The sequence below is a fragment of the Nanorana parkeri genome, unplaced genomic scaffold, assembly GCF_000935625.1.
Source record: "Nanorana parkeri isolate BGI_ZX_2015 unplaced genomic scaffold, ASM93562v1 scaffold227, whole genome shotgun sequence".
NCBI lineage: Eukaryota > Metazoa > Chordata > Amphibia > Anura > Dicroglossidae > Nanorana > Nanorana parkeri.
In genome coordinates this window covers 398,766-426,654 of record NW_017306495.1, presented here as the reverse complement: position 1 = coordinate 426,654, position 27,889 = coordinate 398,766, and the positions used below count along the sequence as shown (strand labels likewise).

The following is a 27,889-nucleotide window of genomic DNA, read 5'->3' as shown; positions in this document are numbered from 1 at the left end:
ATATATAATTTGCTCCTTTTTTCTAAATTACAGAAATTAAATATTGCTCTGGGCTGTGCCAGCAAACTGGGCGATCCTTCATTTGACCTTACTGTCAACGGCTACGTCACAGAGTTACTAAGGTGAATACTACCATTTATGTTTTACATACATTATTCACTTTCATTTAAAGCAGAAACTCCACAAAATGTAAAAAGTAACCCTTGCAGTGGGGCTACCCATATACTGCAAGGGTTAGCTGCTTGCTTTGGTCTAGGGGCTACGATTTAGAAAATACTCACTTGATTCTCAGACCTGCTAGACTGGTCCCCGCAGCCTTTTCTCCCCCGGGCTCTATTGGTCTAAGGATCTGTGATGTCATCATGTCTTATGCAGCTGCATTAGACGTGAGGACGCCAAGTCACATTCCACCGCCGGAGCGGTGGGGGAGAGAGGTGAGCGCTCACCGGCGCAGGACTGAGGATCAAGTGAGTGTATTTTCTTTATTTTAGTCCCTAGACCAAAACGAGCAGGTAACCCTTGTAGGGGTAGCCCCACTGTAAGGGTTAATTTCTACATTTCCTGGAGTTCTTCTTTAAAACCCAAATGCAACCCAACTTTTTTTTTTTAAGTTTAGGAGAAACTTGGTTAGAGTAAATACTTCTGTCTAGTTTTTAATGTGGTCTGTTGCCCTCACACTATTCATTGGTTTTGTTATATTACCTGAATTAACCGTACCTCTGTAGAGACCTGGGCTGGAGGAATAGTCTGCAGGAGCCTGTGCATTGCATCCATGATTCACTGATTGTAGTTGCAATGGTTTGAATGCTACAATGCAGAAAATGAATAAATGCACATTATTTTCTTTCTTCAATGTGAGTGCATTTACTCATTTTATGCAAAAGGCGGTCTATGCATGTATTTGCTGCAGATATAGGTTAAAAAGGCTCCTGTAGCCCATTCATTTGTCAGTGGCAATAATATGGTTATTAAAGGTGTTTTATCCCCCCAAACAAATTCAGACTCCAGACAGATATAAAAATGTCCTATTAGAGGTAAAAAGGTTCATGTATATGCATATCAGCTTTGTGTTTAGTTGTTTACCTGAAGTTCGGCTTTAATTCAAACTAGGGATGCACCGATACCGTTTTTTCAGTATCGAGTACGAGTACAGATATTTTTTTTCCCGGTAGTCGCTGATACCGAATACCGATACCTGAAGTCCCATTAAGGAAGCCGGGCGGCAAGTCATTACACGCTTCCTGATTGGCCGGAAAGCTGGCTCCATGCTCCCTCCTCTCCAGGTGACGAGGAAGCATGAAACCGGCTTTCTGGCCAATCTGGAGGCTGGGGGGCGTGTAATGACTCGCCACCCGGCTTCTTGATACCGGTATCAGAAAAAGCATCAGCAGTATTTGGGCAAGTACGAGTAATCGTCAAATACTCGGTATCGGCACTGATACTTGTATCGGTATCGGTGCATCCCTAATTCAAACAGTTGACTTTTATGTCAGTAATTTCTGTTGGTCCCTGCAGGACAGTTGCCTTTGGAAGGAAAGATTTACCTGTACTAGTAATAATAAGAAAGTATCAGATTAATTATACATCTAGCAGTGAAATCTCTTCTATAGTAACAGCTACCTCTAGTGAAAAGTCTCTTAAACTGCATAGTCTCTGATTACTAGCTTACCTAGGGTATAGGCTTCTTAAAGAATAACTGAACCCAAAACCAAAAATGTAATATATTGCAGCCTACCAGTCTTTAGATATGGTGGCTGCATTCATTTTCTTTTTTGAGGACAGCAAATAGAGACAATACCTGTTGATCCTGCAAAAAAATTAAATATCTTTGTCACTTCCTGTGAGCTAAACAGAAAGCAAAACAACTTTATCTTTGTCTTGAAATCCCATTATTCTGTATGTAATGGAGGTGAACAAAGGGGGCCATGTATGAAGTCCAACCTAGTGACAACCATGGCTACCGTGAAGGATTATACCCACTCAGGAACAGGAAGTGTTTTATTTGCAGGATCACTGGGCACATTTTAGTTTGTGGGTTTGGAACGTTTTAAGTCAATAATAATGCTAACTTTAATATATTAAAAATAATAAGAAAAAAAAAACAGAAAGAAAGGCATGGGAATGCAGAAAATTGGTGATACTTAAAGCTTTAAGAAAGATACAGAAAAGAGATTAAAAACATAAAACATTTATCAAGAAATCTAAAAACTAAAAATCTGACTCTACACTCTTGAGTTGCTATAATTGCAAAATGAACTTCCCACCCCACCGCTCCAATGCTCTGTCCTAGCAAAGATGTGTATTGGCCACACTCATGATAAGCATCCTCAGGTGCTCTTGTAATGCCAAAGAAGGAAGTGGATGTGTCTTACCGAGTGCACTGGGCAATGTGGTCAAACTCTGGTGCCTATTGGACTGCACACACTGTGCAACTGCTATATCATGAATAAAGGAGCTAAGCCTATGAAAACAAAGATTGCTAGTAATCAGACAGAAATCTATTTGTGCAACTTCAACTGGGCTTTTGGAGTGGACATTTGGACTCAAAACAATGCAACAAATGTTGATTCCTGACTAATCCTCTCTTCAATATACATTTAATGCAGATCTTTATAGACTTTTTATAAGATCTAACATGAATTCTCTTCTGTCAGTAAGGCGGAATCCAGCTTCTTCCGGAAAAAGATCAATGAATCTCACGCTGCCAACCCTAAGGATTATGTGCCCTTCCACACCCTCCACGTTGGTCCATCTGGTAGCCAGGCTTTAGTGATCGGTCCCGATGACTTCATTGTGGCTGTGGTCAGGTGAGCGACTGTGTCACTCAGAAAGAACCCAACTCCTTTCTCATAAGTTTCTCGTTTCCTCTAATGTTCTTTTCTCACTGTAGCTCATTAAACCGTCCATTTGGCAGTATGATAATGACTACATCAGGGGTCCTTCTCAACAGCCAGATCCTAGACTTTTCTTGGAGCAATAAGAGCAACAACAGCTCCTCCCCAAATCCTGTAAGTGATATTTTATACAACACAACTGCATTACTGGATTTACTTAATATAACATTTTTCTAGTTGTGCACAGAGTAGGGAAAGTTTAGAACCTTTGCCAGTTTTTTTTATTGCTGTTTGTGTCCAGTCTGGGGAGAGTCACCCTCTGTATTTGTCTCAGTGACCATTGTCCAGGGCACAGTTGGATGTGAAATCCAAAATTTTAAGTTGTTCACCAGAACTCTTCCAGTGGAGAATCCTGCACCAGTGACAGCTACTGTACCTAAGCGGGGAATTCTCCTCACTTTGTAGATATTTCCTCTGGGGCAGGAAGTAAAGGGAAATCTGCCCAATGGGACACAAACAGCTAAACAAAACCCTACCAGGGGTCTTATCTATTCCCTACTCTATAAAAGCATAGATGTTCCTTCAAATGTGCAAACTGTACCATAGAACCTAACGCTAGCCCTGAGGACAGTATTTGTAAAGGTTCAAGGTCCACATACATGGGCCTCATAATATACTGGCTTCTATTCCAGTGACAGTGATAGCTAGGGTTTTAGATGTCAGGAATAGCACCAAATTAACTAATTGCCAGCAAATTATGGACAACCTTTAGCCTAAAGCTGGCCATACACCTCAAGGCTGAATGAGAAAAATCACTTGACTCTTTAGCATAGATGGTGGAATCTCCTCTGCCGGTAATTGTGTTGTGGCAGCCAGCGACCCTGGCTGATCTGATGGGCTGCAGTCACTGTTGGGACGACAATTTTTCACCCAGTTCCTTCAACAAAAGTTGACTGAAAAATTCATTTTGTCAAGCTTGGGTGGTGCTAACCATGCCACCAAATGAACAAATTTTGTCCAGTTCAATACATTTGATTTGTGTATGACCAACTTTACTTCAGCCAAATCTTTTTTTACATTGAATAGAATTCAGAAGAGTAAATACTTTTTATCACTCGTGTGACCCCACTGGGGACATTTTACCTTACTTCTTGTCCCTGTAACAACAAGATAAGAAATTAAGTAAGCAGTTGTCACTGGGACAGGAAGACACGGACAGTAGTAATGACCTGACAGAGGTTATATTGCTTCCCCATTTTCCTGTTCACACTTTATTTCCCATCATTTCCCATAAGTTTCTGGAATTGATGGCAAGTCTGCTCAAGAGGGGCAAAGACTGCAAATAAAAATCTGACAGATGTTCTATCCCTTCCCGGCTCTCTACAGAATCAAGCTGGAGTTGAGTGTTTTCCACTGCCCAGTATTTGGTAGGATTATAAGGTTTTTTTTAGCTATATAACATGCAGGAAGCATGCCAGAGTATATAAAACACAACCCAATCCACAATCATTTATGTCAGATACTTGATGGATACGCTACATTTGTGAAACTTGCACGTTTAACTGTTATTTTACTTGTTTCATCTGCAGCAGAACATTGTTGAGCCTGGAAAAAGACCCCTCTCTTTCTTGCTCCCCACTGTAGTGAGGCCTGCGCAGGGTCTTTGTGGTACATACCTTTCTCTTGGAGGATCAAATGGAGAACGGGCACTCTCTGGCATTACTCAGGTGTGACAGCTGCTTTTTTTCCAAGACCCATAGTTTTTTTTAACATGTCACATGTCTCTGTTGGGAAAAAAAATGAAAAAAAACCCCCCAACATTGTACCTCCTTCATAAACTACTGAAGTTAGATGTTTTTTAAAGCAGCTGAAAATGGTTCTGCTTCAGGTAACCAATGTCAGCAACAGAATGATGGTGCTGGGTTTGTGGTGGTGGGTTGTCGTGTTCATATCTCCCAAAATGATAATGTTTAATATTAGCACATTTACCATGGGCACCAGAGGTGTCCCTTTTATGGGTCTTCAGGAGTAGATGTATACCATTAGCATCCTATTCTATGTGCCAGAGGCCAAACGGAAACAATAGGACTTAAAACAAAATGCCTTGTCTATGTGTTGGGACTGCATTGGGTATCTTTGCCCGATGCAGCACAACAGGGACAAATTGCCTTGTCTATGTTTCGGGACTGCATTGGGCATCTTTGCCCAATACAGCACAATAGAGCTGGTGTGAACGAACCCTTATGTTTCAAAATGTCAGGTTTGTGAACCCACACAGACATTGAAGCACATGCTGGTCTCCTTTTTTAGTGGCAAGCCCTCGCCATGCCCCATGGTGGCTATTTCAGAGACACATAATCGTCTCCCATGGTCCTTGTAGATTTTCCATGATGTAGATTGAAAGAAATAATTCAATACTTAACCTGCAGAAGAGTAAAATCTTCATTATGATCTTGTGTTAAGGGACGGAGACACAAATTACTGGGTGGACATCTCTCTACTGGCTTCTCTGAAAGATACATGAAACCAGTGGATGATTCCACTGATGATCAGGAACTGTGAACACTTGTGCCCTATTGTCATGCTTTAGAAGGCTTCTGATGGCCATAACTAGGAGAAGGGGTAATCATTAAAAGGCTTCTAATGCAAAGGAACACGCATTGAAGCCAGTGAGTTTACTAATTAAACAATTTGCTCTAGTCCCAACAATGGCTATCCCGTTTCTTTTTTTGCTTACAGGTCCTGCTAAATGTTTTATCATTTAACAAGAATCTGAGCGATAGTATTTCTCAAGGAAGGCTGCATCCAGACCTCGAGACTAACCTCCTGCAAATTGATAGTAAGTTGCCTATAATATATAATAATAATATAAGAGGGCTTTTCGCTGTGCAGGTATGATATAACTGCCAGGTGTATGTTTATCATGTACAGTATGCTCTTTTTTGCCCAAGCATGCATGTTTTAAGAGCATTTCCAGTACCACTGTGCTAAAGTTAGAAGGCCACCCAATCTACTTTACTCTAATGTCTCCATAGTTCACTTCACCATGTGTTCTGGAAGGGTCTGCTTTAAAAAATCAACTGGTTTCCAGTAGAACAAATACCCCTATGCAAACGACCACTCGTATGATTTACACACACCTGACACAGTGCATACCAAGCAGATTACACCATGTTCCCCTATTTCAGCCTTGCAGCTTCCTGTGTTATGCGACACTTATTTAGACAATAATTAGCAATATGATGACGTTAATATGTTGTCAAGTGAGCAGATTGTGGGAAAAGGAAGCTGCAAAGGTGAAACATTGAACAGTGTAATCACCTGGCTATGCAGTGTGGTAAGAGCATGTAAATCAGAAGACTAACTGAACAGAAATACTCATTTTATGGCAGGCAAAGTAGATCACGCATTGGTATTTCAACTGTGTATCTGTTTGCCTTGTCTTTCTACTTTAAATGGACTTGTCACTTTTTTTTTTTTTGTTAGCATGAAAATTTTTATTGAATGAAACAGGCAAAATATACAATATCAGTTAGATATACATTCAGGGATAACAAGTTAGAAAATCGTAAGTAATGTATAGTGAACATTCCTTGAACTTCAAACTAAAACAAAACAGGTAACTTAATAGTTAAAGCTATCAGTAAATGAGAACCTGAGTAAGTATTGAAAAAAAGACTTTCAACAGGACTATCAGTGGTGGTACCGACCGAATGTACACAGGTATTTGACATCGTTAGAAGTAGGGAGAAAGAAGAAAGAAAAAAAAACAAAAAAGGAGGCGAAGAAGAATATATAAAATAGGAAATCAGAAGAGCATGAAGAAAAGAGAAGAAAGAAAGAAAAGAGGACTAAAGGAAGTCAAAGGACATCAAGTTGACCTAGGGAACCCGTCAATTTTGCTGTGAGATACAATGAGCAATATTGAAAGATGGACATCAAATCATAGTTGTTTTATAGTTAGTTCAGAAGTGAGTGAGGGAGTACATGTATCAAAAAATTTTCTCAAGACTTCTAATTTTTACCTGTGACCATATTGCGCAGGAAGTCAATGCAATAAGATTACACAATCTAATGTATTACTTTATCTCATCATCAATCATCAGGTGATTTTCCAGAAAACGACACCCAAGGCCTGGAATTGAGAGGACACCGGCTAGACCAGACACACATCCTATCTTTGGTTCATGGTTCACGCAGGAGCAACGATCTGATCATCGGCATCAAAGACCCTCGAAGTAGCGATGCAGAAGCTGCCACCATTTTGTAACAACACATGGTCAGATATACAACCAATTTCCTGTATGAAACAGAAACAATACAGATACCCAAGCCAAAATCTTCTGAACACTATGGATTTTTAAGGGTTAAGACCAATGTTCACGGTTATCGAACACACAGCCGTGGCATATCCATCAGTGTCTCCAGGACCAAAACTTAAATGTGTATAATGTCTCTTTAATCAGGTAGTAAAATTATGATCTGCCTTTGGAAACTATTCCGACCATTATGCTGGCCATACACTGGCAGGTATTTATTCAAGTTAAAGATTCTCATTTATTCTCCAAGAGATTGATCACCACCCCTAGCAAAATGTGATCATTTCTTCTGACTCCAACAATTCTCCAAGCTCCTAGATTTACCAACAGATGCAGTCATTACAAGGAGGTTTCACTCCTGTTGTACCATTCATTTTTTTATTTTATGCAGCAGACGTGCGGGGACTCTCCCTGTTGCAGCAGGAAAAATGGAACTCCAAAGTGGAGGATGAAGCAAGTCTGCAGCCTTTCCATGTCATTGGTTATAATGGATTCTCCATAAGAGTATATTTAGAATCCCGAAGAGGGGTGGAGAGGATAAGGAAGTTCTGTTCACTGGGGTGGGGCAAGATCTCCATGAAGGGTCATTAAATGCAGCAAAGACCCAGTTTGGGATTTAATCCTACCCCACTCCACATAACACTAGAAAACGTTTAGGAGAAATTTGCCATTACTGCACCACTGTACTGAGTCATAACTAAGGAACATAACACGAGGAGGAGCGGTGGTGGAGTGCTGGACCCCAGTGTAGGTGAGTATGGTGTGTGACAGTTCTTAAAGTTTGTAGAAAAAGAGACCTTTGAGGTATTGTTGACAATACAGATAAAGTTTGTCACATTAATTTTTTTTTACAAAACAGCCAACACATTTTTGTGTTCCAAGGCACCCTCTTAATCTGGGCTTAATGATGCTGGGCTAGAATTGCAAGTCTGGAAAAAAGTCTGTGAATCCTGGAGGTGTAATTTGAAAAAGAGCATAAGGTCTGCTCAGCAGCTAAGCCAGTGACTGGAGCAGACCCTATGCTGTTTTCAAAACGCGCTCCAGGATTCCCAAATTGTTTTGCTCAGAACACAATTTCCAGTCTAGCATCTTCAAGCACAGATGAAAGGGGCTCCTTGGAACCTCCAAAAGTCAGTGGATATTTTTAAATGATTACTGTGATAAATAAAATATATCTGGATTTTCAGCAACATCTTGGCACTCTTTTTTTCTACAAACTTCTAGAAAGTAACATGACACTTTAGTAGGACTATAATGCCCCTGTTCTCCCTGGTTGCTGATGGTTGTGGGATGGGTGTGGGCTTGTTAAGGCCTGCTCAAGTTTTAACTTTCATAAGAATTTTAGGGGCTTCTATTGGCATACATGGCAGTGGGAGAGAACCAAATTGTGACATTACTTTCCTTAATAGCGATTTGGTGCAGAGTTGTTTAAGATTGTTGCAAGCATCTCCTAAGCTGGCCACAAACATTGCAGTCTGATCTCTTTGGATTCAACAGCTACACTATATAGCCCACAAAATTGTGGACTTTTGACCATTACACCTAGACTACTTGCTATAGCATAGCACAGCAAGACATGTTTAGTGCATAAAGGCAGCTCCATAAATACATAGTTTCATGAGTTTGGTGTGGAGGAACTCAAGAGGCCTGCACAGAGCCCTGACCTCAACGCTGTTGGACATCTTTGGAAAGATGTGGAATGCCAATTGCAAGTTAGATCCTCTCATCCAACGTCAGTACCTGACCTCACAAATGTTTTGGCTGAATGGGTCTAAATTCCCACAGACGCACAAATGTTGTGGAAAACCTTTCCACAAGATTCCCATAAGATTGGGAGCTATTACAGAGGGCAGGTGGGAAGCTCCTAATTAATGCCTCTGGTTTTGGAATGGGATGTCCAACAAGATCATATAATTGTGATGGTCAGATGTCCACAAACATTTGCCCATATCGTGTCCTTAGTTGCGATTCAGTGCAGTCACTTTTAGATTATAAGCAACTGCTTAGCTGGCCACAAATATTAAATTCTGACTGTGCAATGTCAACTGTATTCATCAACAGCTATGTAACACAAAGGCCTGTTTGCCTTGATATAAATTAAATGGATTCAGTAGTTAGGCCTTCACACTACATTGTTGTTGGTAAATCTAAGCGGCATTGTGCAGAGTTAAAAGGTAAAAGCGAATGACAGCATGTGGACCAGCTTTTTAGATTTTCATCTAATCAACCTATAAATCGACCAATGTATGGCCAGCTTTCCACTGAGAATATTAAGATGCAAAAGTAAAGCACTTTCATTTTATAGTGACCATTCCCCCTTACCCAAAAGAAACTATAGTAATGAGATTTCATGGAGTTATAACCTGACTATAATGCCTTTTCTAAATACTCTTGTACTTTTGGATAAATTCATCTTTTTTAATTTTTTTTCTACATAACACCTTTTCAAACATACAAACCCAAACACATAGGCCAAAGCAAGCAAAGGCTTCTATGAGAACTGTAAGACTGGGGACATATTTTTTTACTTGCTGTTAATACACCTATCACATTGCTGTAGTAATATGTACACCTGTTAAATCAGTGATGGCTTTTTGCACATGTGAGATCTATTCACAGAATTAAAGTTAAGATGTTGGATTTGCACATATTGTAAGAACAAATTATGTCTTTCTAGTCTTTGCCACTGTGCCATTTGTCTGTGTATAAACAATACATGCTATGTAATTATTGGGGCTGACTATGTGTATTTTGCATCTGTTCAGTGGGAAGGATAAATGATATGACACATTTGCCTATTGTGTGGTTTGTCTTTTGAGAGGAAAGCACGGTCCCAATGTTCAATTGCAGCTGTCAATGTGTGCCACCTTACTCCAGGAGTAAAGATACCTTCTAACCTGTCAGTGATGTCTGTAGCGGCACGTTCTGGGCTCTGCAAGGGGCATAACTAGAAATCACAAGTCCCCATACAAAAGTTTGCTATGGGGCCCTGTGTTTTCTAGTTACGCCCCTGGTTGGATGTCTTTTTGTCCTCAGCCTCTGCCTAATTTTGACCCAGCCTATTGTTCCATAGAGGAATGCTGAAAGCTGGGATGGATACACAGGTGGTAACAGACCTCCAGCACTGACATGTAGGGATCACAGCTCTTACCAGGTCATTCTATCACTTGATTGTCCCTGCCCCTGGCAAATTTAGCATTAGGTGGGTTGGGCATCCTTTTTTTTAAGAAGTGATTAGTCTGATTTTTATTTGTTCAAGTCCTTTCCGTAGAAGGTGAAGAGGCTGACCATAAAATGTAAACCAGAGATGTCAACCTAGGAAAATACTTTATAGTGTGATATGCGGCACCAAAGGTACGTGTGGCTTAATAAAACAGGCCTGGAAACATGGGTATGATTTAACATATTGCAGAAGACTATTGATAGGCCGCTCACCTGTTCTAAAATACAGGTTGAAGACCGAAGATATAGGTGAATGATACAGGAGATAAGGAGGTCACCAGCACATTTTGACATTCAGATAAACATGGTGTCACAAGCAAATGCAATGTTTCTGAAGCACATGCGGTCCCTTCATCAGGCAAAACAATGTGTTGTCACATTGTTTTGCCTGATGAAGGGACCACATGTGGTTCCGAAACATTGCATTTGCTTGTGATATCATGTTTATCTAACGTCAATAAAAGAGGGATTGATGAAGTGGACCTTGGTGTGCTGGTGACCTCATTATCTCCTTTAGTCTTACAGCGCCATCCATTGGCCATTTCAGCACCTATTTAAGCTATACATGAGGATACGTCAGTTTGGAGTGCGATGGGATACCTCTCAATAGGTGAATGCTAGACATTCTCACATGTTACAAGGTGGGAATAGTTTCACCATCTGAAGCAGATATCAGCACAATAATTAATGTATTTTGTAGTACACCGTGACACCCCTGAATATGCCTTGTCTAATTGTGTTATGTTCCACTTCACACCAGTAGCTATTTTGGCATCACATCCTATGTTCTTGCAGACTTAGACCTAATGTTCACGGTAGGCTGGGTTCAGGCTTACACCAAGTATACGGAACAGATCAGCCAACTGCATTTTCAGAGCAGGCACAGGAATGCTGATAGGGAGTGACTGCACATGATTTAACCAGTTGACATCCGGGGTGTTAAACCCCCTTCCCATCCAGGCCATTTTTCAGTATTCAGCGCTGCGGTACTTTAACTGACATTTATTCCGTCATGCAGCGCTGTACTGAAATGAATTTTATACCCTTTTTTGGGGACAGATAGAGCTTTCTTTTGGTGGTATTTATTCACCACTGGGGGTTTTATTTTTTTACTATATTAAGGAAAAATTACCGAAATTTAAAAAAAAAAAAAACAGTTTCCCCTATATTAAATGATAAAACATTTATTATTACCCAATTTTTTGGTAAAATATAAAAGACGGGGTCACGTCGGGTAAAAAGACACTAAACATGTCAAGCCTTAAAATTGCGTGCGCGCGCGAAACCTCAAAAAACGATAATACCCAAAATTGGCCCTAGGCGACGCTTTAAAAGCTGTTACCGCTCATCAGTTTAGTGTTATCAGTGATTGATGGCCCTAAAATGATTGCTCTCACTGCGACGTTCGCGGCGATATGTAACATGTGTAGCGCAATTGTAATTTTTGCGCGCTGGGGCACCGGACGCGTATTTACGTTTATAGGCGCGTAAACGTGGGGGTGGGGGAGTTAAACATTTTGGGGGGGGTTTTTCCCCTTTTTTTATATGTGGCTTTTATTTTATTTTATTTTTTTATGTGTTACTTTTCTTTTTTTTATTTCTATTTTTTTTTTGCACTTATTGTTATTGCTATTATATAGGGGGATAACAACCCCCTATATAATAGCAAAGGCACACTGACAGGTCCTCTTTATGATCGCCTATATGTGAAACACCCGGTACCGGGTGTTCGCATTGGACGGGTCTTTTCTGCCCGTGCGTGCCCGCTAGGGGGCGCGCGCGAGCAGAAAAAAATTGCCGTCTGGAGACGGCAACCCGCAGATGCTGCAGTGCCGTCCGTCCGTTTTTTTTACTACGGGCGGACGGCAAGAGGTTAAATCTTTATAGACTTGGGCGGTTTATTTGCCATGGGAGTTGTACTATCTTAATATTCCTGCAACAATTGTGCAAACAAGTGTCAGTCAGCTACATACATTAATGCACACAAGCACCATAAAAAGATCCATCTGAAAAAAGGAACAGTTAGCGTGTTTACTGGACAGAGGGATTTCTGGGATTTGCAGCATATACTGTATACGATATGGCCAAAAGCCATATAGTGGACATCTCTCCATATTCCAGTGAAGGGTACTGTTAATGTTATAGCATACAGATACATTTTGGACAACTGCATTTCTAATCTCATGGCAACAGTTTAGGAAGGCCCTTTTCTGTTCCAGTGTGACTGTGCCCCTCTGTACAAAGCCAGCTCCATGAGGAGTTTGATGTGGAGAAACTCAACGTTATTGAACATCTTTGGCATGAGGCCATATCAGACCTAACAATTGTTCTTTTGGCTCAATTGGCACAAATTCCCAGACGCACACCACAATCTTGTGGAAAGCTTTCCCAGAAGAGTGGAGGCTGTTATAGCCACAAAGGTGGTCTACCTCCCTATTAATGCCTATGGTCTTGGAATGGGATGTCCAGCAAGCTCATATAGGTGTGATGGCCAGGTGTCCACAAAGTTATCCCGCAAGAAAGAAAGAGCAGCAGTGACCGGTCTTTATTGGAGGAAGCTCAGAGGCAAAGTTCCACACTGGATTACTGCACAGATCTAGAAGAAATACACAAAGCTCACCAAGATTCAGATACAAATACACATGGCTCTTGTATTTAGATGATGTTTACTCACCCTGCAGTTCAGCTTTAAAAGATTGGACAAAGCTGTAGAGAGAAAATGTGCAGAGGACTTCTGTTTCTACGACTTGCGTAATGCGCAAGATTACAATACAGGCAACATGAAATATATGAAAATATAGGATACTGTATTTGCAGATATTTCCAATGTTTATGCCTAAGGCATTCAATAAAAATCCAGCTACAAAGGCCATAATTCCTGCAGGAAAACGAAATGCGTAATTATGGGAAAGGGTAAAGATTTTCTAAAAACAGTTTGTTGCTCAGTGGTTCTTTAGATTTTTCAGAAGAGTTTATTTTTGGATGTTTACATGTTTTAGGTATGAATTTGATATCATGGGTCCTTCACATTGCTGGTGGTCTCCTCCATGTACACTTGTGTATATTTTCCCCATCTTTGCCTTGGTGAAGTGGTCCTTTGAGGTAGCGCTGGGCTGATGCAGCAGCGGAACCTGCCTCGGACACCATGCTGGAAGGAGGGACAGCTAAGGTGAGAGCCTCTCTTGCTTTGGCATAGCCTGGTTGTCTTCTGCACTGTGCAGAATTGAGGTGTCAAACTGTGAGCTCAGTCCTGCAGATTACACAGGGAGAGATCTATGAGGCCCTTTTGTCTGTGATCAGTTCATCCTGGAACACACCTGCTGGTGAAGCTGGTACACCCACATGGCTGCCTCTCACCCACAGAAAGCCTGGTACAAAAACACGCCAGTATTAAAAATATTCTCAGAGCCACCAATCAAATTTAAACCTGCCTTATAGGTTTGAATATGACTTATGATGCAGATAGCAAAGAGTGGGAAAATTAAACATTATAGGCTTTAGCAAGTACATGTACTATGCCTCCCAATGATCCTGTATAGAAGTGTTTATGTGTTGATCCTGCAAGAAATTAAATGGAAAATATATTAAATATAGAACTTTATGACTTTAGTACATTTGTGTTTACTGGATAATATTAACAGCTCGCTGAATGATTATACTTGTTGCCCTAAATTGCTTTATAATATAGTATTATGCTGGTGCCATATTGTATGCAGAATGATGCAATGGTGCCACCATCTGGTTACTTTGCCAGCCTATGATAGAAGCCACCCTCTTGTAACTTTACTACCCTGCCAGCCTGTGATCAAAGCCACCCTCTGGTTATTTTACCACCCTCCAGCCTGCACTCAAAGCTACCATCTGGTTATTTTACCACCCTCCAGCCTGCACTCAAAGCTACCATCTGGTTATTTTACCACCCTCCAGCCTGCAATCAAAGCTATCCTCGGGTTATTTTACCACCCTCCAGCCTGCAATCAAAGCTATCCTCGGGTTATTTTACCACCCTCCAAGTCTGTGATTAGAAGCCACCCTCTGGTTATTTTATCATCCTGCCATCCTGAAATCAAAGCTGCCCTTTGGTGACTTTACCACCCTGCCAGCCTGTGATCAAAGCCACCTTCTGGTTACTTTACCACCCTTCCATTAGAAGCCACCCTCTGGTTACGTTGCCACCCTTCCAACCTGTGATCAAAGCCACCCTCTGGTTACTTTACCATCCTCCCAGCCTGCCATTAGAAACCATCCTCTGGTTACATTACCACCCTGCCAGCCTGTGATCAAAGCCACCCTCCAGTTACTTTACCACCATGACATGATTTGATTGGCTATAACTGCATGGCACATTTATTCACCAGTACTTTTGCTATAGTCTAGTGTTTGGATGAAAGCTTTAGTGTACAATGACATGTTTGTTATTTAAATATACATTTTAAGGGTCTAAACATTAGAGCAGACCAAAAAGAGGAACAACTGAGTGGTAACTGTCTAAAAGTGATTATACACACAGTGATTTGTGATTGATCCAGGTAAACAAATGATTTATCATCAATAAAAATATTGAATGACTCACGCAATATTGTTCGGCACTTTGATATAGAGTGAAAACATGATCTATCAGTAATAAATCTAACAAAAACTATAGATTCGATCAATCTGTGTTACGATCAGTTGCATCACATGCAGATATTTGTTGATCATAAGCGATTGATAAAATCAATTGATAATTAATAAACGGGCCCTTTCTTGACCTTTGGCTATGTATCCTGGATTTCACTATTAATGACTTCAGCTCCATACACTTATTACTGCCTTACACTATGTTTTCCTGCGGGCCTGTAGCAATAGCCATGGCCGGAGTATATAGTCTAATCTAAGTCCTGGGGCATCAAAGTACCGGTAAGCACACTAGCCTTAAAGGGAAAGGTAGCTGCTAAAGTTTTTGCATCCGTGGCCTAACATCATCACTCGCAAGCTGGATGATCTCACTCACAAGGTTCAGGAGTTGACTCTCAAAGTTTGTCACCAACAGCCCACTACAGCTTCTGAGCAGGCTGTGTTGCCAGGGTCAGAACCCAAAGTCAACTGTCCAGGCCATTTTTGGGGCAATCGCAAGGACTTTTTAACCTTTGCCAAGATTTGCAGGCTATACTTTCAGCTTTGTCTCCGCTTTTTGGGCACGCTCAGAGGGTCCCATCACTTGCCTGCTCCAGGGTGATTCTCAGACTTGTGCTTTCAGTCTGGAATCAACAAAGCCTACCCTATAGTCTGTGGACGCCTTCTTTAAAGGAGAACTATGGGGTTAAAGAAGAACTATGAGGTGAGTGCTTTTCACTCACCTCATAGTTCTAGCCGACCTGTGACAATGAGACTGTCAAAGGCCGGCTCAGTAGATCGGGAGGTGAGCGAACACATACCGGCGTTAGCTCACCTCTCGATCCTGTCACGGCTCTCTGCCGTGACAGGGAAGGGGCTGGATTCCCCCCTCCCCGCTCCGATCCGCCAGCGCTGACTGGCGGAACGGACGGGGGAGGGGGCGGGTACAGCTGGCTCTGCCTCTAGATAGGCAGAGCCAGCTGTCAGTCACACAGCTGGGCGGATCCCGGCACAATTGTCGGGATCCGCTTCAGCTGCGGCCACTCAGTATACCGCGAGCAGCAGCTCGCGGTATACTGCGGCATCTCAGTATACCGCTAGCTACAGCTCGCGGTATACTGAGCCTAGGGTGACGGGAGGACGCTAGTTTGTGTCCTCCCGTTACCCTAAGGAGAACTATGGGGAAAAGCCTTAACCCCATAGTTCTCCTTTAAGGCTTTTCCCCATAGTTCTCCTTACTAGCGTCCTCCCGTCACCCTAAGCTCAGTATACCGCAAGCTACAGCTCGCAGTATACTGAGATGCCACAGTACACTGGGCAATAGATTCTGGGTGGACGGACCCAGTTTTATGCACCCAGCACAGGCTGAGGATCTCTGACACTATAAAAGATGCATCAGTCCATTACCCTACCTTGTCTACTTTAGATGAGGCAATGGTTCTTGCCATTTGTATTAGCGGCTGCCTACGGGAAAGAAGAGCAGATCCTGGGGCTTCCTATTCCATGCCATCCACATCAAACACCGGGTGATGTAGTTGGGGCCACATGCTTGTCCACCCAAAAAAAACTGTTGAAGCACCCCAGGTCGTGGTGTGGCCCTCGCCCGGTCAAACTGGGAAACTGGGGTCTAGAGGGAGAAAGGACTGTGCCTGTAGTCCGAGCTTCCAACAGTCCTATTAGGGACAAACTATACGTTCCTTTTAAGCTTCCCAGCATAATCTTTCAACCCATTTTAGACTCTGACACAGCCAGTAATTTCATGGACTTTATGCTAGCACAGTCCCTACAGATTACATTATTGCTGTAGAAGTGCCAGTGAAAATTCTCAGTTGACTTCCAAGGGGGTAGTCCATCATATGCCTCTACTCACCTTAACTGTAGGGGTTGGCCACCATGAGCACACTGCTTTCTTTGTCATTTCCTGCCTGGCCTTCTCTCTCATCTTGGGCTACCCATGGCTCCGACAACACAACTTACAAATCGATTGGGCGCAGGGTAATTGTTTCAGGTCCTGCCTGTGGCCCCCTACTGCCATAGTACCCTCACTTTGCCTGCTTCCAATGTGTGCAATGAAAAAGCTGCCACCATTTTACCTTTGCATAGGACCTACAACTGTCCAATTGACCTTTTGTCAGGTACATCTCCATCTAAAGGTTCAGTTTACCCTCTGTTGGAGCCTGAGACTGTAAGGAAAAGATGGCAGCCACGCATGTGCAAAAACCTACATTTCAAATGACCGGAAAACATGCTCTGGTGCGCATACGCACGCAACAGGAAGTGGGCAGGAAGACACGCACAGAACCAGGCCAGAACTATCACCATAGTGACCCAGGTGGCCGCCATGGGGCATGGGCACAGGGTCGCCTGGCCAGGACGAGGAACAAAGGGGTCCCCCTGATGCCGTGTGGGCGGCTATGGCATCTCAGGCTGCTGACTGTCACTAGCAGTTGTGAGGAGGAACGCGCCGCTGTCCAGACCACTGACAACCTGTCAGTGATTTGGGCAATGGCGCGTTCCTCCTCACAGCCGCTGCTGAATTAGTGACAGCCAGCAGCTTACGGTGGAGGCCGGGGCCTGGCAACGGTGAAGGAGGCGGGGCCCGACGGCGACCGAGGAGGCGGGGCCCTGCGGTGGAGAAGGCTGACAGTGGATCAGCGCTGACAGGTAAGAGATGTGTAGGGGTGTGACCAGCCCACCTGAGAGTGAGACCCCACAGAGCCCACCAGCTCTGCAGGGTCACTCTCAGGTGGGCTGTGTGGGATCTCAAGTGGGCTCTGCAAGGGGCATAACAAGGGCCCCATACAAAGTTTTGCTCTGGGGCCCCTTGATTTCTAGTTACGCCCCTAACTGGGGCCCCTTTATTGCACAGTAAATTTGAATAGAAAGGTGAACTGTCCTTTTAACCCTTCCTTACTCTATCCAAAATGAGAAAACATGTACTACACATTTCATTTAATATAGTTTTAACGCAGCAAGACTCTTTTTTTCTCTATTTTTTTTGCTGCCTGGTTTGGTTCCCCCTCAAAATAAAAATCAAGAGCCGGACACAGAGGCAGCAGCACGTCACAGTCACTAGCAGCAACGATGCGCTCTCGAGTCGCCACTACTACACTTTGTATTCCATTTCCAACCCCGCCCACTCCTGTAAAAATGCCCCGCCCGCTGCTAAGCCGTGCAGAGACGTCACGTTCCCTCTCCTCATTGGTTGAGTGGGGCGTACCACTCCTGCAGGGGTGCTGCTGCCCGCTTCGCTTTCTATTTACCCTTGCCTCATGCTTCTGCCGACCGAGGCGGCCCCCCGTTCCCGCGCCGAGTGGTGCCATCTGGGCCTCGCTGCTTTTTCGTTGTTCCCGGGAGCGGAAGGAACCGAGAGTCCGGTCATAGGTGAGGGAACCGGTGTACCGGGGTGAGGGGAAGGAGGTGCATTACAAATGAGGCCTTGTGTGTGTATAACGGGAGGGGAATGAATAGCAGGGCGTGAAATGCAATGTAATACAGACCCTTATTGCATATATGCAGACGACGTTGCGCAGCAGAATGATGTCAGAGCAGTCATGTAGTTATGTGGTGAGCTGCACAGAGCCGGGTTTGTCAGTGTGCATTTGTCTGCACTGGTCCCAGCACTGTGTTGTTGTTGGTTATGGTGTCCTGCATCAGGAAATACAAATTCATATGTTCTGGGCTCCATGTATTGGAGGGAAGCACCTGCGTTGCCCGTAGCAACCAATAAAATGGCGACGGCTGTGTGTCTAGATGCCCATTGCCATGGGTGACTGATCCGCTTCTGCAAATGAGGGTTAGAAGAGATCTGACCTCTTCCCTTTGGGTTCAGAAAGGGGCATGGAGGGCCATTATGGCGATTGCCCCCATTCTGTGGAGTAGTACCATCTGGGTAGCTGCACAAGGGCCCTATAGGATTGAGGGGCCCATTGTTATAAGTAGGGCAGATGGCTACAAGGACCCCCTTTTACAGTCGCATAGACTTTGGGTTGCGCTATTACCTGAAATGGGCCTGTTGTGTCCGTAGCAAGTAAGCAGATACCAGCGGCCGTATTTCTAGATTGGGTTGGGTTGCCCAGTGCCATTGGCAGGTGATCTACTGTTGCGGATAACAGTTCTGGAGAGATCTGCCCATTTCCCTTGTGCCCCAGGATACACCGTGACTTATCCCACAGACCTAGTTGGTGGTCAAGAAAACTTCCAGGCATGCAGACGTTCATGAAAATATGTATCTTAGTAGCCAAAATGGCTGTAAAGCTGAACTCCGGCCACAAAAACGTTTATTTAAATATATTCCTCAATAGCCACAAAGGATATAAATCTACTTTGTGTGCACTAGATACCTTTGCAGATCAGGTTTTTACCTTGTAAAGTAGCAGTGACATCATCACTGTGCTGCCTATAGTCTGTGCACAGAGGAGCTGTAGGAGGACCCCAGCAGGCCCCACCCACTACAGGCTGCCGGCAGAAAACTACAGGAGGGGGCGGAAACAAGACCAGTTACCCTGCACTGGGAGAGAGGGCAGCAGTGACCAATCTTTATTACTGGAGGGGGCGGAGACAAGACCAGTCACCCTTGTTATTTCCACAACACCCTGCACAAGGAGAGATAGCAGCAGTGACCGGTCTTTATTACTGGAGGGGTGTATAGACAGGACCAGTCACCCTGCACAAGCAGAGAGAGCAGCAGTGACTGGTCTTTATTACTGGAGGGGGTGGAGACAGGACCAGTCACTCTGCACATAGAGAGAGAGCAGCAGTGACCGCTCTTTATTACTGGAGGGGGCGGAGACAGGACCAGTTACCCTGCACATGGAGAGAGAGAGTAGCAGTGACCGCTCTTTATTACAGGAGGGGGCGGAGACAGGACCAGTCACCCTGCACATGGAGAGAGAACGCAGCAGTGACCGGTCTTTATTACAGGAGGGGGCGGAGACAAAACTCTTGTATTTAGACAATATTTGCTGATCCCGGGTTCATGTTTCAGATATGTCATGGAAGACCGTTAGAGTGCTGTCTCCCGTTCTGTGGAATAGGGGCCAATACACCAGCTGCACAAGTGCCCTATGGGACTGAGGGGTCCATTATTACTAGATGTAGGGGAGATGGATACAGGGACCCCTTTTACGGTCACATGGGTTATGCTCTTAGTTGCAGTGGGTCTGCGCTGTGCATAGCAAGTAAGCAGATATGGGCAGCCACATTTCTAAAGTGCGTTAGGGTACCCAATGCCGTAGATGTGGGATCTGCAGCTGTGGACAATGGTTGTGAGAGGTCTGCCCATTTTCCTTATGTCCCCAGGATTCACCACAGTTTATCTCACAGACATGGTTGGTATTCTGATGCAGCATGGGTGGCTGTTGTGCAGATTGCCCACATTCTGTGGAGCAGGGGTGGACATGATTATTATCATCCAAGTTTTATAATACAGGATTTATATAGCACCAACAGTTTGCTCAGCATTTTACAATATAAAGGGAGTGTGTCGATCGAGGAATCCCGCTGTTTACATTGTATTCTGAAAGGTGCCGCCAGCCCCTGTCAGAATACCCGAACAGAGCGGGCAGCTCATTGGCCGCCGCCTCTGATCAATCTAAAATTTTCCTGCCAGCTCCCTCCATCAGCTCATCGAGGAATGCCGGCTGAAAGGGAACCGACATCCCCATACACTGTGCGAAATTCGACCAGTTATGGGCATTTTAAGACGAGGGTTAGGAGGGTCCTGCTCATGAGAGCTTACAATCTAAATACCATTTGAGCAGCTGCAGAAGGGCCCTCTGGGACTGAAAGTGTATATTTACCTTAAAAAGAGAATAAATTACAATTCGCATTCTATATCTCTGCTGCAGTAAAAGCTTCTTACCTTCCTGTTGGCAAACTTCTTTGCATGTATGCTGAGTCGCACACTTCTGCACCCCTTGATGCTAGAATGAATAACTCCCATGCACAGGAGTTATGTAATCCGGGGCAGGCCAATCAATATGGCCAAAGATGCCAAACCCGTTAGAAGTTTGGAAGAAAATGTCAGCGCCAGTGAGGAAGCTAGTGCGCGTTGCGTCACTGGAGCAGAGATGAGTATAGCGGACTTTGGTTCATGTCACATGGGTGATATTGCTGCTGGCAACACATTGGCAGTAACAAAATTACTCGGCAGAGCCTTCCATCACCCTCACTGGCCCTGAACGCTACTGAATCTTCCTCACTAGCAATGTAGCCCAACTAGTAAGGCAACGACGTCATAGAAACAGGGAAGTGGTCACTTAACTCTACTGCTGGTCAGTTGTTCCAGTGACCGGATTGCACACCATGTGGTATGGCCCTTAGGCCTGGTTCACACCTGAGCGTTTTGTAGCGCGTTCGAACGCTCTGCAAAACGCTCAAACACCGAAATCCCATTATTTCCTATGGGTATGGTTCACACCTGGGCGTATTACAGGCAGTATGAACGCGCTACAAATCGCCATACACCCAAAGAAGTACAGGAGCTTCTTTGGGGCGTTTTTGTTGCGCGTTTCCATTGGGATACAGCCAAGTAGGTTTTTTTACCGCGATTAAACGCGCGTCACGAAACATGCGACAAACGCGCACATTCAATACGCCTAGGTGTGAACCCAGGGGTCCTTTTTTACCAAATTGTCTTTGCAGGACAGCAAGGTTCATGTGGAAAGACTCCTGGATATAGAGTTGCCAAAGAGTCTTTTCAGGACAGAACCTTGCTGTCCAGGGAACAGAGGTACTAGTAACTCAGTTTTTTTGACAGTGGGACCCCACACAGTTATTTATTGTGTAAAGAGTCTTATTACAGTGATATCAGGTATCAGGAGAGTTAAGATGTTGTCCTGATGGGATTAAAGCGGAAGTCAACTGCTGCAGGCTGGGTGGGCATTTGCACATTATGGCCCACTTACCTTAGAAGTGTGTCCTTCTCTTGCCATGTGTGATGTATCCTCTGCCCACCCCGCTGCCGTCATCTCCACTGTCACCACTTTTGGGTTCCCAGGCATCCTCTTCAGTCATTGGGTGGTTATGGATGTAACTCCTGGGCACAGGAGATCCATCTTCCTTGGTACATCTTAGAGTTGCCGTGTATGAGCCAAGAGTGTACACTGCATGGCACATACAGGTGAAACTCGAATAATTAGAATATTGTGCAAAGTTCATTTATTTCACTAATGCAACTTATGCGGTGAAACTAATATATGAGATAGACTCATTACATGCAAAGCAAGATAATTAAAGCCGTGATTTGTCATAATTGTGATGATTATGGCTTACAGCTCATGAAAACCCCAAGAACCACAAATCCACAACCTCAAAAAAGTAGATTATTACATGCAATCAATAAAACAAGGATTGTACATAGAACAATATCGGACCTCTGAAAAGTAGCATGCATATGTACTCGGTACTTGGTTTGGGCCCCTTTTGCAGCACTTACTGCAATTATTTTTGCACGATATTCTAATTATTCGAGTTTCACCTGTATGTGCTCAGAAAATATTGCTAGGCATTTTTGGCTTGGCATTGCATGTCTCTTCCAACAATTCTTACCTCTGAGGCTAGGTTCACACCTGCACGACACCCAGGAAGCGCGATCGTATGCTAGTGCACACAGCATTTGCCGCACGGCTTTCAATCGCTCAAAAAAGGTACAAGTACCTTTTTTGCGTCACACGACGTGCAGCTTTTTTTTTGTTAAGCTGTATCGTGTTCACTTTCAGGGCCGGAATCACGGCGGGACGCCCGGCCTGACTGGGGTGCCATTACAAAATAATGGCACCCACAGCACGATCGGTTCACACCTTGGCGACTCCCGACACAAAACCGTGCAGATTGCCGCGCGGTCAGGAGTCGCCAAGGTGTGAACCTAGCCTGAGCAATTTTTTACTTTTTCTAACTTGACTTCTTCTGTAAGGCTGAACCTCCAACTGACCCCTTGGAGCCGTGATGGTTTTCATCTCGGCCTACTAAGAAACCATAGAGCCTCAGACATCCTAATGACAGTTGAAACATCCTTTGGGCTTTCTTTCCATGCTAGTAGCTTGGTTTCCATAACAACTGTAATTGTTACCTAATTAAACCAACAGTGAGCACGTTAAGGGGTTATAAATTCTATTGTGAAAGGTGTATTGTCTGCTATAAAGATTAATATGCCTGTTATATTTCCGCTCTCCTTTTTCTGTAAATAATGGCGGTTATGTCAGATAATAACCGTTATTGATAATAAGTATATCTTCAGTTTCCAGGTGCATCAAAGGTATATAAAATCTACCCCTCATAGGGGTTTTGGTGTACTGCTTGACCCAAAACTATATAGATGAGCCGACACATTTTTATCCAGAGCTCTGGGACATTTTCTCTAGCTCCTGTTGCTATCCTGGAGTATCAGTGCTTGGTGCTTTCAGAAAAATTGTGCTGATGCGTCTCTCTCTTTAGTCGATGGAAGTGTCACAGTGTTTGGCCTATGAGATGTCAGCCAGAGAGGATATTTGCATCTGCTAGAGTACAACTACTTCCAGCATTTGGCACAGTGGTTCTAATTTCGGAAATGCCGATCTGTATGGGCCCTTAGGCAATGTTCACAACCATGTCTGGACCAGTGCAGTGCCATTCATTTTTTGGTGCATTAAAATCAATGGCACTGCAACGCACCTCCCGCAGCAGAATTTGTCAGGCCAAAACGGAAAATTACTTTTCCCACCTTTTTTTTTTAAATCATTTTTTTTTTTTTGTACATACAGTAAACTCTTAGTTATCCGTTATTCACCTAACCAGAACTATCCTCTAAGCAGAAAAAAAAAATCCCATGTGTGCTCACTTTTCTGCTGATCCGCTGCATGTATTATCCTGGAAATGATCGTGTGTCTATTTGTCTTATTTTGCTTTTGATTACTGCATTTCAATATTAATATAAAGTCAATACAGAGTTTGTTTTGGTATAGTATGGGGTATGGCATTAGTTAGACCTATTTTTAATAGTAGCTCTCAAGCAACCAGAAACTACATTTATCCAGAATCTACCAATCCAGTGGATGCCAGATAACGGGGAGTTTACTGTAATTGTAATTTACTCCAGCATGGAGGAGAGAGCTAGGGGTTCCAACCAACTAGTCGCTTAATGAGAATAGTTGACAACTATTCTCATTATCGATTAATGGATTAGTTGGTTGCAGCCTTAATAGCACAGGCAGAAGGTAACGCACAGTAAGTTATAGGCTTACAAGTTTTCTGTCAGGACTAAAAGGTGTTTTTGTGCTTATTGAACAGATATAACAAACACTTTCAATGGTATAGTTAACAGACCAAAAGGGAGCAAATAAGATAAGTTAATTGTTAGGGTTTACATACTCTATAAGTGCTTGTTCACACCATGTCTGGACCAGAACTATTTTTGTCCGCACCTAAAATGCATCCCAATGTATTCTTATGGTATTTCTGGGATCTGTTCACACCAGTGCAGTCCATTCTGGGGGACGGCGACATTACTGCATGCACTATTTTTTTTCCTGGTCTGCAATGCACCAAAATGCATATAAATGCACCAAAAACACATGGAATGCACCTGATAGCACCTTCAGGCAAAAGAACACACACACTGGAACACACCAGAAAGCATCAGAAACGCATCCAGATCTGGTCCGCACATGGCGTGAACAACCCCTAAAGGGGGGCTGCAGGCGCACCTACAGGACTCTTCAAACGTTTGGGCTTTAATTGGCTGCTCTCTCCAGTACAGTTTATATTTCAGGTATTTTATCACCAGTTAGAAGCATCAAAGGGGTTGTTACCATCTGTGTAGACTGCATGAAGGAGGAGGTTGTGCCTTGGTGGGTTTTTTCTTCTAATTTTCTAAAAATGTATATCGGTAAAACATTGAAGTGATTGGTTCTACATAAAAGTTATGTCACCAGACCTGTTAATAAAGTTTGAATGAAAAACGCTTTTGTATGAAGTTTAGTGCTCACAATAATTGCAAAAAGAAAGGGCCTCATGCTAGAATTCTTGGAAAATAATAGTGTTGTTTACTAAAACCTGGAGTAAAATAAATGTCACAACCGAAGGTGTTCCTTTATTTATAGTGAGAGTCTGGTAGGCCAAGTCTTCTATTAATCTCCTTATCTATTGGGAATGCAAAATGAGGAATCTCCATTATTTAAAATTACAAATTCAGGAGAAAGAATTGGTTATGCTCAGTATGGTGATGGCAGGTGTGCAAACATTGAAACTGAAGCACCACCAGAGTCCTTAAATTCTAAATAGGGATGCACCCAATAGTGGTTTTTCAGTATTAAGTACGAGTACCAATATTTTTTTTTTTCCAGTACTTGCCATTACCGAATACCGGTATAGTGTGCCCCGATTATCAGGAAGTCGGGCGGCGGATCATGACCTGTCGCCTGGCTTCCTGATTGCCTGGGAAGCTGGTGTTCTATCGAAAGAACACTGGCTTCCTGTCCAATCAGGAAACCCGGGAGGCGGGTCATTACGTGCCGCCTGGCTTCTTGATTGGTTCGGAAGCCAGGCTGCCTAGCAACAAGTGAAGCTGGCTTTCTAGCCAATCGGGAAGCCGGCAGGTGGGTCATGACACAGCTTTCTAATTGGCTGGGAAGCCGCTTGACTTGTTGCTAGGCAGTGTGGCTTCCTAGCCAATTAGGAAGCCAGGCAGCACGTCTTGACCCACTTCCTGATTGGCTAGGAGGCGGGTCATTACGTGCCACCCGGCTTCCTGATTGGTTAGGTAGCCAGGCTGCCTAGCAACAAGTGAAGCCGGCTTCCTAGCCAATCAGTGAGGCGTGTCATCACCCACCACCCGGCTTCCTGATTGGAAAGGAAGTCGGCTCCATGCTCCCTCAGCACTGCCGGTCAGATGGAGATCTCCCTCTGACCGGAAGTTCCAGTATTGGAGGTAGGTATCGGAGCATTTGGGCAAGTACGAGTACTCGCCCCAAATACTCGGTATTGGCATTGATACTAGTATCGGTGCATCCCTAATTTATAAGAATGTTTAGTTTCTAGCACTTACCAAAAACTGAAACATCAGTTCTGCATCAGTTCCCCCCGCCCCCACACGTATAGGTTTATTGTGATTTGCGATCTGTTTTGCCCATTCAGGGGAAAGAAACAGGGAATCCATCCCTTCCCCCAACTATACTCGCCTTTATTTTTCTCTCTCACCACTTTGTTTAGCTGCTTTGAGCGAAGTACATACCAGGTACTTCTTTCATGGAGGAGCCTATGGCAACTTATGTGACTCACTTCCTTCCCTCCCATGTGACAGTGTTGGCAATTGGCTGTGTAGGCATCCAGTGTTGTCACATGGGCTGTGACTTGGAGCTTACACAGGGCTTATGCTTCTCTTTGCTCCCATGGGTGAACAGAGCTGATAGGGAGCATAAAGTAAGGGAAGTAAAAGGCCTCACTGGTCTAGGGACAAACCGCTATCTGGATTCACATCTGTGCCCCATTAAGGAGACTTCCCTTCACCTTATGTGCTGACACTGTCCTTCCTTCTGGAGGGTTGCTACTTTTGTTCCCCATGGTCCCTGTGTGTGTTGTAAAGTAGTCACCACTCCAAGCTCACTCCCGTGATGGACTACAATTTCATGTTTAGTTTACCAATTTGTATTGAGATTGTAGTCCATCATGGGAGTGAGCTTGGAGCGGTGGCTACTTTACAACACACGGGGGCCATGGGGAGCCACCCTCCAGAAGGAAGGACAGTGTCGGCACCAATTCAGAGATGACTTGAGGATCTACAGCCAAGCGATACACAAATAAGATACATTTTTGTCAATGGGTAAAGTACTTGAATGCATTTTTAAGATTTAACTCCTGAGTTTAGTGTCACTTTAAGCCTGCTAACAAATATGCATCTTTATGTTCATGTCCTTTTTTTTTTTTTTTTTTTCCCCCTCCCTCAATAGGGTAGGTCCGGGAACTCCTGCTGCGAATTGGTTTAAAGATGCCTGCAGTTGCCTTCCCATTGAAGAGAGCAAGCTGTTTAGAAACGTAGGAGGAAGAACTTGGATCCAAATCGGTAACAGAATCATGAACACGTTTCTGCAGTTAATACTGTTTATGGATGTATTGTTTTCATTGCATGATCCATATTTTTTTTATTTTTTTTTAACCCTAACTAAAGACAGACAACTGCAGGACACCGAGTTATGGACCTGTTAAAGCTACTAGACCCAAGAGAGAGTCGTGTCCGAGCTCTGTCCCGACCGGACCTAGAATCGGATAGGGACGAAGACTCTGGGATTGAAGATGAGCCCAGAGCAGAACGCAGAGACTCTATTATCTTTGTTGCCTTTAAAGGGGATATTAATGACCAAGACTTGCACAAGAAACTAGAAAAGATAATGCATGGAGTGCCTGAGCTGATTAACATGGGTAAGACTCCACATGTTGCAAGTAGACCATTTTCTTCAAGGGTCCATACATATTAACCTGTCCATTGAAATGTTGCACTAGTGCACGGTGACGGCTTCGGTGGTGTGAATTATATTGCACACTGCTGGAACTGTCACCGTTTACGTTTTTTTTTTCTCTCCAATGTGTACACTCCATTCAGATCGCCGCACAGCAGTGCGGTCTGATGCGCTGCATTGCAGTGACTTGTGGTGGGATCCAGTGAGCTGTGATAAATTGCAGCATGTTTTCATTTTATTGCAGCATAGTGTCCCGTCTATCACATCTGCCTTGGGTTGTGAATGGGACACATAGGATCAATTGCTTTCTGTGTGTCATAGCGGTGACCTGCACTGATCTGGTGCAGGTCACCACACTGTGTGTGAACGGGCCCTAAAAGTTCAATTCACCCAAAGTGATATTTTGGTTAGGTGTTGCCTGGTAGCTGTTTTAAACCCTGGCTTCTTATTTGACTAGGATACTCCCAACAGCAATATCTGCCTGTCA

The 27,889-nt window shown here is 43.8% G+C and overlaps 2 protein-coding genes across 2 annotated transcripts in view; both read left to right on the top strand.

Annotated features, from left to right (window-relative positions):
• Nucleotides 1-7,471, top strand: part of GGT7 (gamma-glutamyltransferase 7) — a 33,923-nt gene extending 26,452 nt beyond the window's left edge. The window contains exons 10-15 of the mRNA XM_018556195.1: nt 34-122; nt 2,655-2,807; nt 2,891-3,008; nt 4,424-4,561; nt 5,574-5,673; nt 6,941-7,471. Coding sequence (XP_018411697.1) covers nt 34-122; nt 2,655-2,807; nt 2,891-3,008; nt 4,424-4,561; nt 5,574-5,673; nt 6,941-7,104 — 762 coding nt within the window. The 3' untranslated portion in view covers nt 7,105-7,471. The remainder of the gene's footprint in view (nt 1-33; nt 123-2,654; nt 2,808-2,890; nt 3,009-4,423; nt 4,562-5,573; nt 5,674-6,940) is intronic.
• A 10,852-nt stretch (nt 7,472-18,323) lies between these two features.
• The window catches only part of NCOA6 (nuclear receptor coactivator 6), a 33,083-nt gene continuing 23,517 nt past the window's right edge, over nt 18,324-27,889 (top strand). Inside the window, exons 1-3 of the mRNA XM_018556183.1 lie at nt 18,324-18,355; nt 26,896-27,008; nt 27,114-27,364. Of these exons, the coding sequence (XP_018411685.1) occupies nt 27,139-27,364 (226 nt within the window). The 5' untranslated portion in view covers nt 18,324-18,355; nt 26,896-27,008; nt 27,114-27,138. The remainder of the gene's footprint in view (nt 18,356-26,895; nt 27,009-27,113; nt 27,365-27,889) is intronic.